General features: G+C 50.7%; 4 protein-coding genes across 4 annotated transcripts; 2 read left to right on the top strand and 2 right to left on the bottom strand.

Moving 5' to 3' along the window:
- Positions 1–564: 564 nt before the first annotated feature.
- Positions 565–3,556, top strand: atrR (transcription factor atrR; the record flags this gene model as incomplete). Its single annotated transcript, XM_057103524.1, has 7 exons — positions 565–756; positions 822–950; positions 1,041–1,380; positions 1,435–1,931; positions 1,987–2,162; positions 2,212–2,775; positions 2,833–3,556. 7 exons carry the CDS (start codon positions 565–567, stop codon positions 3,554–3,556), a joined length of 2,622 nt encoding a protein of 873 aa, XP_056958481.1.
- Positions 3,557–4,040: 484 nt separating this feature from the next.
- On the top strand, positions 4,041–6,791 carry N7533_006873 (ATP-dependent metallopeptidase FtsH/Yme1/Tma family protein; the record flags this gene model as incomplete). The annotated part of the gene is made up of 3 exons (XM_057103523.1): positions 4,041–4,752; positions 4,799–5,959; positions 6,016–6,791. 3 exons carry the CDS (start codon positions 4,041–4,043, stop codon positions 6,789–6,791), a joined length of 2,649 nt encoding a protein of 882 aa, XP_056958480.1.
- An 856-nt stretch (positions 6,792–7,647) lies between these two features.
- N7533_006872 (DUF1295 domain protein) lies at positions 7,648–8,798 on the bottom strand (the record flags this gene model as incomplete). Its single annotated transcript, XM_057103522.1, is given in 3 exon segments — positions 7,648–8,364; positions 8,429–8,611; positions 8,631–8,798. The coding sequence occupies 3 exon segments, from the start codon at positions 8,796–8,798 to the stop codon at positions 7,648–7,650; spliced, it is 1,068 nt and encodes a 355-aa protein (XP_056958479.1).
- Positions 8,799–9,052: 254 nt separating this feature from the next.
- Positions 9,053–11,824, bottom strand: N7533_006871 (alpha-L-rhamnosidase; the record flags this gene model as incomplete). Its single annotated transcript, XM_057103521.1, has 3 exons — positions 9,053–9,625; positions 9,699–11,695; positions 11,755–11,824. The coding sequence occupies 3 exons, from the start codon at positions 11,822–11,824 to the stop codon at positions 9,053–9,055; spliced, it is 2,640 nt and encodes an 879-aa protein (XP_056958478.1).
- Positions 11,825–12,313: the final 489 nt, after the last annotated feature.

Raw genomic sequence — 12,313 nt, 5'->3', positions numbered from 1 at the left:
CCTTTCCCCCGGAGACTCCACGGGGTCATCCACTTTGTACCTGATTGATAGCGGGACCAGATGGATTCGGCGCCGAACGGACGAAAAGATCGGACGGAGTTCATCACATCCGCGCCGCACCGCCACATCCCGTTCTTGGCTCGTGATTGAGGCAGCAGACTTTGCGTTCTACTGGAGGTTTAGATTAAACTACCCCTATATCTTACTTTTAGGCAACTTCTTTGACGCTAGATCCCGTACTCCGTATATCATTCGCATTCGCATTCGCACTAGGTTGACTCAGCGGGTCCTTAGTAACAACCTTCTTTCGTCGAAAGACTATTATCTTTTCGCCTTGTTCCGTTACATGCGTCATCCATTTGGAACCGACCTCGACGATTCCCCCAACTCCTGACCCTCTTCTCACAACGACCGCCTCAAGGGTGACCTCCGGGAAAAACGCCTTTCCGAGACGTCTGATAGCCCCGCAGCTTCTTACCTAACACCGCCCTCTCCTCTCGACTCCACTCCGCGGAAGTCCCAGCGCGCGAAAAAGCAGGAAGCAAAAAGAACATCATTCTCAAAATGGACGGCCTGGGGGATGGCGATGGCATCGGATTTGACATGATGATGAACCAGGAGCCCCAACTTTTCGGTGGCTACCCCCACGACGGTTCGCACATGGCCGGCATGTCTGCGGGGTCTATGTACGCGGACGATTCGGCATTGGGCGCGGGGGATGAGACCAATGAGGCGAAACGACGAAGAATTGCTCGAGTATGCATCTTTTACTTGGAATGCTCCCCTACCCTTCATGTCGAGGCTAACACCCTCGCTTGTAGGCATGCGATATGTGCCGGAAGAAGAAGATCAAGTGCGACGGCAAGATGCCCAAGTGCTCGCACTGCAGCAACTATAAGACGGATTGTGTTTTCACTCAGGTTGAAAAGAAACGGAATCCCCCCCAAAGGGTATGTTGCATCGCCAAAGGCTAGAATCTATGTCGGAGAATGTAAATATCTAATGGGCTGCGCAGTGCCAAATATATTGAAGGGTTGGAGAACCGCCTGGGTCGCATGGAGTCCCTCCTACGGTTGTCGGGGCTTCTTTCCGAGGACGACAATGGCAAAACCGATCTGGGAACACTCGAAAAACGACTGGCAGATCGGACGAACGCTTTAAACGCTGCGAGAACTACGAATAAGTTTACAACCCCGAGTGCAACCCAGCAAACCGCGCCCGCCTCTCACAATACGACACCGCACATGGATTCGGGCTCGAGCCCGCGAACAGCTGCTACATCCCCGGAGTCACAAAAGGAGTCAGAGACCGAGGTGGAGGCACTATCAGACATGATGTGCTCGCTTGTGACTAACAACTGCGGCGAGACCCGATACATCGGTATATTATACTCTTCATCAGAGATGTTTGTTCCTTCCTAACCAATCTATATAGGCTCCTCGTCCGGATTTTCCATCTTCTCTCCAAAGGGCATCCAATGGGTCAACGAAAAGACCGGCGACACTTCATTCCAAGACATGATCTCGTCCGCCTACGTTGATGATAACAAGTGGATGTATTGGAAACCTGAGATCTTCAGCGATATATTCGCTCGACGGGTTTTCAAGCCCCTTCCACCGAAGGAAGAGGCACTTTCTCTTTTCAAGGACTTTTTTGAGAATTTCAATTGCGTGTTCCCATTGTTCCATGAGGCCACGTTCATGCATCTTGTGGAAAAACAGTATTCGCGTGATCCTTATGAAGGCTCTGGTTGGTGGGCCAGTATCAATGTGGTCCTCGCTATCTCACATCGACTTCGGGTGATGAGCAACCTGGTTCCTCACGAGGAAGATAAGAAAGCGTGGCTGTACTTGAAGAACGCTATGGGGGTTTTGACTGAATTGACAATGCGAAATACGGATCTTTTGAGTGTTCAGGCGTTGTTGGGCATGGTTAGTATTCTCCAATTGAGTTTTCCCCAACCGGGTTCCTCTAACATAATCGCAGTCACTTTTCCTTCAGGGTACACCTAATCCCCAACCAGCCTTTTTCCTTGTCGCCGCAGCAATTCGTCTATCCCATAGCATTGGGCTGCACAAACGCGGCTCTGGCTTCGGGCTCAATCCAGTCGAAGTGGAACAGCGGAAACGTGTGTTCTGGATCGCATACTGCCTTGATAAAGAGTTTGTGGCCTCATCATCATGCATTCGTACTTTACTAACTGCGAAATAGTATCTGTCTTCGATCTGGGAGACCCCCTGTACAGGACGATGATGACATGAATGTTGAACTTCCCAGCGAAGACCCACCTGACAATGTCGGGAATGTCCCACTTGCTGATGGCAAGGGCAAATTCAATCTCTTCAGGTCTCTTTGTGAATTTGCAACCATAGAAAGCAGTGTTTACAAGAGGCTTTACTCGGCCAAGGCCTCTAAACAATCCGATGGGGAACTACTGAATACCATTGGTGAGCTTGACAAGGAACTAGAGGATTGGAAAGACAACATCCCTGTCGACTTCCGCCCCGAACATGAAATTCAAGTCACCCACGGCCCTCTTCTTCTTCACGTCGTTGTTCTTCAATTCTCATACTACAACTGCCTAACTACGATCCACCGCATGTCCGTGCATCATGGCTATTGGACAAGCCGCTTGTCAAATTATGCGATTCAAGGCTTGAATGCTCGACCTTTGAACCCCAGGGTCTTCCTCTCAGCCGTTCTCTGCGTGACGGCCGCAAGAGCTTCGATTAATCTGATCAAGTATATTCCTCAGGGAGATTTTGCTTGCGTCTGGTAAGTTCTTTGTATGTCTCTTTGCCACCCTCGTCTGCTAATATAAACCTATTATAGGTTGATCCTCTACTACCCGGTATCTGCACTTGTGACACTCTTCGCTAATATCCTTCAAAATCCCGGCGATGCCCGTGCACGCTCCGACATCAAGTTGATGAATGTGGTGGTCAACTTCTTGTCTACCTTGGTTTCTGATGAATCCAACGGAAGCATCAAACGCATGCTTGGGCTCTGTGGAGAGTTCGAAAGAATCGCCAAAGTGGTCCTCGACAAGGCTGAGAGAGAATCACACGCACGAAAGAAGCGAAAGACTGCGCCTGATGAGTCTGATCAATCACAGCGCGAGCCAAATGAAGCACAGACCGCAACATCCCCAAGGCCCAAAACGCAACAAGCACCTTCTACCTCCGGTCCTTTCTCTCCATCCATGTTTGCCAACAACCCCGCTACCTCGACCCACCATGCTAAACAGTTTGGCAACGACCCTTCTATTCCTTCAAATACTGGCCTCCCTAATGATCTCCCAAGTAACATTCATACTATGCCTGGTCTTGGGCAAGAGTTCCCAGATATGCTTAGCCCAGAGCAGTTCGGCAATGTTCCTTTCTCTGACCCAGGCTCTTATGATGCCAGTCCAAATATCGGATCGTTCCAGCAACCATTCGTTCCCCAGGATTTATGGCAAATGCCAATGACGATTGAATGGGACTGGGCAGATATGTCTACAAATTTCCCCATTTTTGAATCTGGCGGTGTTGGCTCGAATGGCCAGCCTCAATGATCATGATCAAAGAATGAAATGATAGGCTGGCATTTAATGGTTCATTTATTACGGCGTTTACAAAAAGCGGGAGCTACAAGGAGTTCATAATTTTCTTCCTTGGTTCATGGAACGGGTGTTCCCCAATCCCCCATCATACTACCATAGTACTACATATCTCCTCTTCATGTATAGTGAGAAACACTTATCTCCATATCCCTCTTTGTCTTCATCATGTGCAATGTAATTTCTTATGCCAAGTAACTATGGCTTAACACCGCTAAATCCACCCTCCACTCGATTCGACCGGGTTCCGATGTCCACGTGACTCAGAACCGGAACGGCAGAAAACCCGATGCGCCGAACCTGGCCGCAGGCGTGAGAGCTTCCCACCGCACCTCCAATTCCACCTATGGATTGCGCGAAGTCGTCCATCGCAACCGAAACCGATTGATCACCCTTCCCTCCCGCCCTATCAGCCCTTTGGGCTCCCTAATCCTCGACCATGGCCGCCCTCTTAAGGCGACCAGGCAACCTTGCTCGATTCTCGAGGAGAGCCACTGACTCCATCGGCCGGATTGGACCGTCCTCCGTGCGACTCCCTCAATCGAAGCTTTCGTCCCTAATTACATCGCACCGTGTCCGGGGATTCGCCACACAAGGTCCTGGTGGCCCGACTCCCCCCGACAACAAATCCCAGAATCCTCAGTCCAGCGGGAACGGCCCGGAGAACGATGGCCGCAAAGATGCGGATCCGAACAAGTCCGAATCGAAGTTGACCGAGACGGAACAGAAACAACTCGATGAGTTCATCAAACACATTGAGTCGCGGATCCCGGAGTCGCAGCATGAGTCAACCCAACAAGTCCGGAAGCACTTCATGAAGAACGGCCTGCCCTCTGAATTAAAAGAATTCATGACAAACTATAAGGATGCCTCATTAATGGATTACCTCAGAATGGTACGGTGGTTGTTCAAGTACGCCAATGAGCATGCCGACAAGATGGCTCGGGAAGAAGTAGCTCGGGACATGAAAATCCCCCCCGAGGACCTTAAGAAGATGAAGGGCCAACAGCAGCCGGAAAAGGAGGGCGAGAAGGATACCAAGGAGGAGAAGACGGAAGAGCAGAAGAGCAAGGAAGAGCAAGAGAAGGAGAAAGAGAAGCAGCAGGGAAAGAAGGAAAAGAAAGGAAGCCAGCTCCCCCCCCGGTGCGAAGGTCTTCGAGTTCCGTTTCGATCCCGCCTCTTTCTTCATCACTTCAGTTGTCACATACTACGTCTACCGCAGCTTCTTCCCCGGCGATTCTAGTGTGAGCGAGATCACCTGGCAGGAATTCCGTGCCAACTACCTGGAAAAGGGCCTGGTGGAGAAATTGACCGTTCTGAACCGCAGCCGCGTTCGGGTCGATCTCAACCGTGAGGCTTCGGCTCAAGCGTACCCAGACTCCAATGGCCAACCCGTCTCGCATGTGCAATTCAGCATTGGATCTGTTGAAAGCTTCGAAATGAAGCTGGAGCAGGCTCAATATGAACTTGGTATTCCCTCTGGGGAGCGGATTCCCGTTGCCTATCATGATGAAGTTCCCTGGGGCAGTGCCATTATGTCTTTCGCTCCTACCCTACTCCTGATCGGTGGTATCTTCTGGTTCTCCCGCCGTGCCGGTGCTGGTGGCGGTGGCCAGAGCGGAATTTTCGGCATTGGCAAGAGCCGTGCCAAGAAGTTCAACCATGAGACTGATATCAAGATCAAATTCGCTGATGTCGCCGGTATGGACGAGGCCAAGGTTGAGATCATGGAATTCGTCAGCTTCCTGCAACAGCCGGAACGGTTCCAGAAGCTCGGTGCTAAGATTCCCCGTGGTGCTATCCTCTCTGGTCCTCCTGGTACTGGTAAGACTTTACTCGCCAAGGCTACCGCCGGCGAGTCTGGCGTGCCTTTCTACAGTGTCAGTGGTTCCGAATTCGTCGAAATGTTTGTCGGTGTCGGTCCCTCTCGTGTCCGTGATCTGTTCGCAAACGCCCGGAAGAACACCCCCTGTATTATCTTCATTGATGAGATCGATGCTATCGGAAAGTCTCGAGCGAAGCAAAACTTCGGCGGCGGTAACGATGAGCGCGAGAGCACTCTCAACCAAATCTTGACTGAGATGGATGGCTTCAATACCTCTGAGCAAGTTGTCGTCCTCGCTGGTACCAACCGACCCGATGTTCTTGACAAGGCTCTCATGCGTCCTGGCCGTTTCGACCGACACATTGGTATCGACCGTCCCACCATGGATGGCCGTAAGCAGATCTTCCGCGTTCACTTGAAGAAGATTGTCACCAATGAGAACATGGAATACCTTGAGGGCAGACTTGCTGCTCTGACCCCTGGATTTGCTGGTGCTGATATTGCCAACTGCGTGAACGAAGCTGCTCTCGTTGGTAAGTAAACCAGCACACTATTAATTTTTCAGATCAATGCTAACTCCGCCTCTTAGCTGCTCGTGAGAACGCTGATACAGTCGTCATGAAGCACTTTGAACAGGCCATTGAGCGCGTCATTGGTGGTCTGGAGAAGAAGTCCCTCGTGCTGTCCCCCGAGGAGAAGCGAACAGTTGCCTACCACGAGGCTGGCCACGCTATCTGTGGTTGGTACTTCAAGTGGGCCGATCCGCTCCTTAAGGTCTCTATTATCCCCCGTGGCCAGGGTGCCTTGGGTTATGCTCAATACCTTCCTGCTGGTGGTGATACCTACTTGATGAACACCAACCAGCTCATGGATCGCATGGCTATGACCCTTGGTGGCCGTGTCAGTGAGGAGCTCCACTTCGATACTGTAACCAGCGGTGCCAGTGACGACTTCAACAAGGTCACTCGCATGGCTACTGCCATGGTCACAAAATTTGGTATGTCCAAGAAGCTTGGATTCATCCACTACGAAGAAGACGGACAACAGATCCAGAAGCCCTTCTCTGAAGACACTGCCCGCAGCATTGACATTGAGGTCCGCCGCATCATCGATGAGGCTTATCAACAATGCAACACTCTTCTGACTGAGAAGAAGAAGGAGGTTGGCATTGTCGCCGAGGAACTTCTGTCAAAGGAGGTCCTTGGTCGTGATGATCTGATCCGCCTCCTTGGCCCGCGCCCCTACCCCGAGTCTGGCGAGTTTGCCAAGTACTTCGACGGTAAGGGTGGTGCGACCATTGCTCCCCCCGAGCCAACTCAGAACCCAGATGAGGCCTCGGGCAAGGATCAGACTCCTTTGCCATGATAGACGGCTCAGTGTGATGGATTCTTTCGTGATTTGTCTGCATTTTTTGGCGGGCTCGTTTCAGTCTTTGCAGGGAGTGTGATATCACCGTGTCCTTGGTTTTTTTTTGTATTTATCGATCTGCATCCCCTTTCCTATCTACTGTTCACTTTTCTTTTTCTCTCAAATCCCCCCTCCTACCTCTTTATTGTGTCTCTCTACAAACAACTCCCTTCTTCCTTTCTACCATGTCGCGACTAAATATGAAGAGATTTTTATCTTCTCGTGTGTCCGTTCTGCCTCCATCTCAAGTTGGGGTTTCAATGCTTCTACCTTCGCAGAAATTGTACTATAGGAAACTTTGAAACATGTTTTTAGTTTGATTCCTCTTCAAATCCAACGAAAAACGATGGTAATATTTGCATCCATTCATGGAAGCTACCTAGGTATGAGAGAATCTAGTCTCACCTACGGGGTATCTACCTTGGTAGTGACTTGGGTACGTAACTACAAGCCTGATCAAACCGTGTTCGAATTACAGACTGTCCACAAAACAATGTCGTTTCTCATTACTAGATGCAGTCAGATAGGTGGGACTCGAATGTTTTCATTGACAGATGACAGGGTAAAGCAAACGCCAGGGCCAAACATATCACCGAAACTGACGTTCCATCAAATGATAACTTCCAAGAGAAGACGCCGTGACTTGAATTATTTAAATAGCAAATGCCTTTCTTTCCGGTATGAAGTTGGATCTTCAAGTTGCAAAAAAGATTAAATGAATTCGCAAAATTTGATATCTGGTAGAATAATGAAATAAAAGACCTTCCAAGGAGATAGCATCGGCTGTAGCTAGTTCAAACTCATCCGTCCACATCTAGTTGCTCTTCTTGTCATCAACCTGCTCCTCCTCAGACGGAGCAGCGGCCTTCTTGGGCTTTGAGGCTTCGGCAGATAGACGGGGCAGGAATCTGCCAACGCGAGCCTGGTACTCCACATATTCAGAGTACTTGCCAGCACTGATAGTTTCAGTTAGACGGGTGCTGCCCTGGAAGATCATCATGTATCCAACAACGCCGAGTCCGGCCCACTGGAAGTAGGTCTCGGTACGGTAGCAGGCCCAGAGGTACAAGGTAATCCAGACGGCCTGCTCGGCGACGAAGTTGGGGTGACGCGACCAAGACCAGAGTCCGCTAACAACAAAGCCACGCTCCAAATCCTCAGGGGAATACTGGTCCTTGTTTTCTCCTGCAATGCGTGCGTTCTTCTGGTACTCCTGTTTGGCGGTCTGGAAGTTCCACTGCTGTTGGTCCGCAAAGTATTCGATGATGATGAAGAAGAAAGCTGCGCGAGAGAATGCGAGATCGGGCAGGCCAAAGGTTTCGGTGCCCTGGTTATATGCGAGAACAACAAACACATAGCTGGGGCAGGTGATCAGGAGTAGCAGGATCGACTGGGCGACGGCGATGAACGAGAAGTCGAAGATGGTGAACAAGAAGACATTGTTCACCTTGCTGCGCACGATCTGCCAGCGGTAGTCCTCGGATCCGATCTGGTAGCCACCTTTGCGCCAGTAGTTGAAGGTCAGACGAGCCTATTCAAAAGAATTACGTTTAGCTTTGATCAGTGGCACATCGATTAGAAAGATAGGCGCATACACTCCACAACACAGTGATGACGGCAATGGTATCTAAGGACTGGGTACGGATGCCAGCTAGGCGAGCCCAAGCGGCGAAGTGTACGTTGTACACCGCTGGCAAGATACTCCAGAAACGGTCCACCTGCGAATAGTTACGGTTGACCTCGGCAGCCAAGAAAAAAAAGCGCAGCCAAGACCGACCCTATCGCAATGGCGGAGACCAGGGGGTTTGTCGCAAGATAAACATCCTTCAAGCTACCCAGATCGCGCCCAGCTTCGTGCAAGCTAGCGGGGAGATACTGCAGCTGGGAAAGGTAGGGGAGAACGGTGAGTTTGAAGGAGGTAGACTCCGCCAGGGACTCAACACGTGGAAGCGGGAGAGATGCCATCTCCAGATATCGGACAAATAGACTGGGATGGTCGGATGAAGAAGATAAAGATCAAGGGGAGTGCGTTGCTAGGCAGGTTGCACAGGTTTATGTTTGGGTTACCTCATCAGGATTAGCCTCTTGGCACTCGAATTGCCAAGGCGGTAAGGCACGTTCACATCCTACATCTTATACTATATGGGCATAAATTCAATGATTGTGTTCACCTTATCGCAAGAGCGATGATGAACTATCTGATATTAAAGGTGATACTCTCAAGCAATCTGATCCGGCTCAGGTTTTCGCATAATCGGAATAAGTGGCTTAGGAGGCCAATCGCTAGAGTAGTCCTCCCACTCAAAAGGCACGGAAAACTTGTGACGTCCAGAGCCCACCCAAACCCCTTCTTCAGGGTCAGACTTGTATTTCGCCAAAGTTTCTCGGCTCGGAAGTACGACCAGCGCGCGGCTATTCGCAGGAACCAAGATATCTAAGTTGAAGAGCCCTCCTTCTTTCTCAACCGACCATTTGCACTCCAACCTTCCGTACCGAGTTTCATAAATTGCCTCAGCCGAGTCTATTGTGCCTCCTGGAGTCGGTGACACTTTGATCTGTTTCCAGCCGGCTGAAAGAGGACTCACACCGGCAACATTGGAATGGAGCCAGTTGATGATGGATCCAAGGGCATAGTGGTTGAAGCTAGTCATCTCTCCTGGGTTGATAGATCCGTCTGGCAGCATGCTATCCCACCTCTCCCACATAGTCGTCGCTCCCATGGTGATTGGGTACATCCATGACGGACGGCTCTTTTCAAGCAACATTCGATAAGCAATCTGAGGGTTCCCACTCTTGGTTAGAGCATGTGCAATCACCGGAGTGCCCGCGAAACCGGGTCGCTACGCGGAATTTCCCTAATCGCACAAGATGAACCAAGCGAGATGCCGCAGCCGTAGCCTCTTCAGTTGTGGGGTGAAGGTCATACATCAAGGCAAGGCTAAGAGCTGTTTGAGTGTCACCGACTAGCAATCCAGAAGACGCAATATACTTCGCCTGGAACATTGCTTTCAGCTTCGCATGATCGGTTCTAAAGCGCGCAGTGTCTTGACCGTGCCCCAAGATCTCGCTGATTTGAGAGATCACAGATGTCACATGTACAAGATATGCATCTGCAACGAGGGTTCCACTTGTGCGTGCATCGCCTGGTTCAATGGGTGGCGCTGTGGGGTCCAACCAGTCTCCCAACTGCCATAGATTGGGATCCCACAATCCATCGGAACCACGTCGGATACCCCGGTCGATCCACGCGATCATGCTTTGATATTGACGACGAAGAATGTCAATATCACCATAGGAACGATAGAGATCCCAGGGAGTCAGAATCACCACATCATCCCATACGGCTTGGGGCGTATGTGGCCACAATTCTTGACTGATAATGTTGGGGACCACAAATGGAGGCACACAGCCGTCGTTCTCATTAAGTTGCTCAGCCGATACATCTTCAAGCCAGCCGCCAAGCATTCCGGCAGTGTCATACAAGAAGTTTGCTGATGAGCAAAAGATCTGAATGTCTCCAGTCCAACCTAGCCTTTCGTCCCTTTGGGGACAGTCTGTAGGTATGGACAGGAAATTACCGCGCATACTCCACAAGGCATTCTCATGTAGTTTGTTGACCATAGGATGAGAGCAAGAAAACCAACCAGTACGAGTCATGTCGGTATGCATCACGAGCGCTGAGAGATTGTCTCGAAGCAATCCATGTTGCTCCTCATCCCAGCCATCAACCTGGACGTAACGGAAGCCGTGAAATGTATATTGTGGCGACCAATTGAGGATTTCACTACCATCACAGATAATCTCGTCTGTGCACTTAGCGTGTCGGAGTGGTCGAGTCCCGATCTCACCATTCTCTAGCACTTCGGTGTGCGTGAAAGACAACATGGATCCGGCGGGCAGTTTCATGGAGCGCACTCGAAGGCGGCCTACCATATTTTGACCAAAATCAATGACTGTCTTCCCTAGCGGTGTCGTCTGAACTGAAATAGGAGTGATCTCCTCAGTTATGCGGACAGGGGGAGCATCTGGGGCCACCAGTATTGCTTTTGGAAAGTCTAGCTTCTGAACTTGGACCCAGCTAGATGTCTGAGCCGACCGGGTCTCGAGCTCAGAAGCGTTCCAGGCTGGATTCTCTTCGCGGATATCGTAAGTCTCGCCGTCGTAGAGCTCACTTCGAATGATTGCACTGGGTGTGCAAGTCCATGTGCTGTCCGTGCCGAGTGAAAACAGATCTTTGTCGGATCCTTGATGGACTTCGAGCTGGGCCATAACTGCCAGTCGATCTCCGTAAAGCTGCCTTCTCCCACCACGAAACCCGAGGCGTGTTGCATACCAGCCCTCGGCAACCTCCACCGCTAAGGCATTAGGGCCGTTGGGATTTAGGAGTGATGTCACGTCGAATGTTTGGTAGTTCAAGCGATGACGGTAGCTCGTCCACCCTGGAGAAAGGCATTGATCGCCCACGGCATTTCCGTTGACGAAGGCACGGTAGACACCAAAGCTTGTGATGAAGAGGCGAGCCTTCTCAATAGAACTTGATGTGGGGATTTGAAACTCTTTTCGAAACCGTACTGGCCGCAAAGGACTATCTGGCTGAGAAGCTCCTGGGGCTGCGATCGGATTAAATTTCCAGTCGTTGCGATCAAGCAATCCACACTCAACAACCTTCCAGGGAGACCATTCAGAGACTTCGTCTTGCTCGTGGCCAGAACTGCCGCCATAGACCCGAACTCGGACTTGAGCAACTTCTCTCGACCTTAGCGGGGCACTAGGCCATGGAACTAGAATTGAGGTATTGCTCTTCACGAGAAAGGTCTCTTCCTGTGATTCACGGTCCAAACGAACGACTTGCAATTCGTATGCTGTCTGTTCCCAGTTGAGGGGGAGTCGTTAGCAGCGGTGATAAATCGCCAGGACAGACGCGGAGTGGCCGTCCCAATGCCGAACCCTGTCGCATGTTGTTCAACCGTGGGCGTTTCAATGAGTGGCATCGTGGAGGGAAAATGATGCTGATGATGATGAAACGATAATTAAGTCGCCAGCCGACTCTCCGGCCATATTTAACATGACTGGAGAGCGCCTACTCGGGGTGTGTTTCCACGAGGCCCCGAGTCATGGGTGGAGTGGCACACAGTTAGGGTCCAAAACAGGTGGAATGATTCAAGGACTCTGGGGTATTCGTTGATGCCGAAACGCTTGAAGAAGCGGAGTAGGGCGGCGTTCTCGGACTCCGATTGGATAGTCGCCGCCAATGGCCGCTCTCCACTAACTTTGGCTGCTGTGAAATGTGGAGGAAAATTATGCGAGATGAACAAAATCGTGGATCTTCACTTCAATAATCTGGGGGTGTTGTCTAAAAGCGTGTCTCAACCGTGGTGCCGCTCGGGGTTTGATGACCGATCTCCAGGAAAGCATATCTGGGCAAAGTCGACACTATAAAGCGAAGCAGCTATTTAAACAACCACATTCCCGTGAAGAAA

The sequence above is a fragment of the Penicillium manginii genome (assembly GCF_028828005.1).
Source record: "Penicillium manginii strain IBT 31320 chromosome Unknown utg000005l:1.0-5665137.0:1.0-5668048.0, whole genome shotgun sequence".
Lineage (NCBI taxonomy): Eukaryota > Fungi > Ascomycota > Eurotiomycetes > Eurotiales > Aspergillaceae > Penicillium > Penicillium manginii.
The sequence above is the reverse complement of the archived record's forward strand: the minus strand, read 5'-3'. Positions and strand labels throughout refer to the sequence as shown.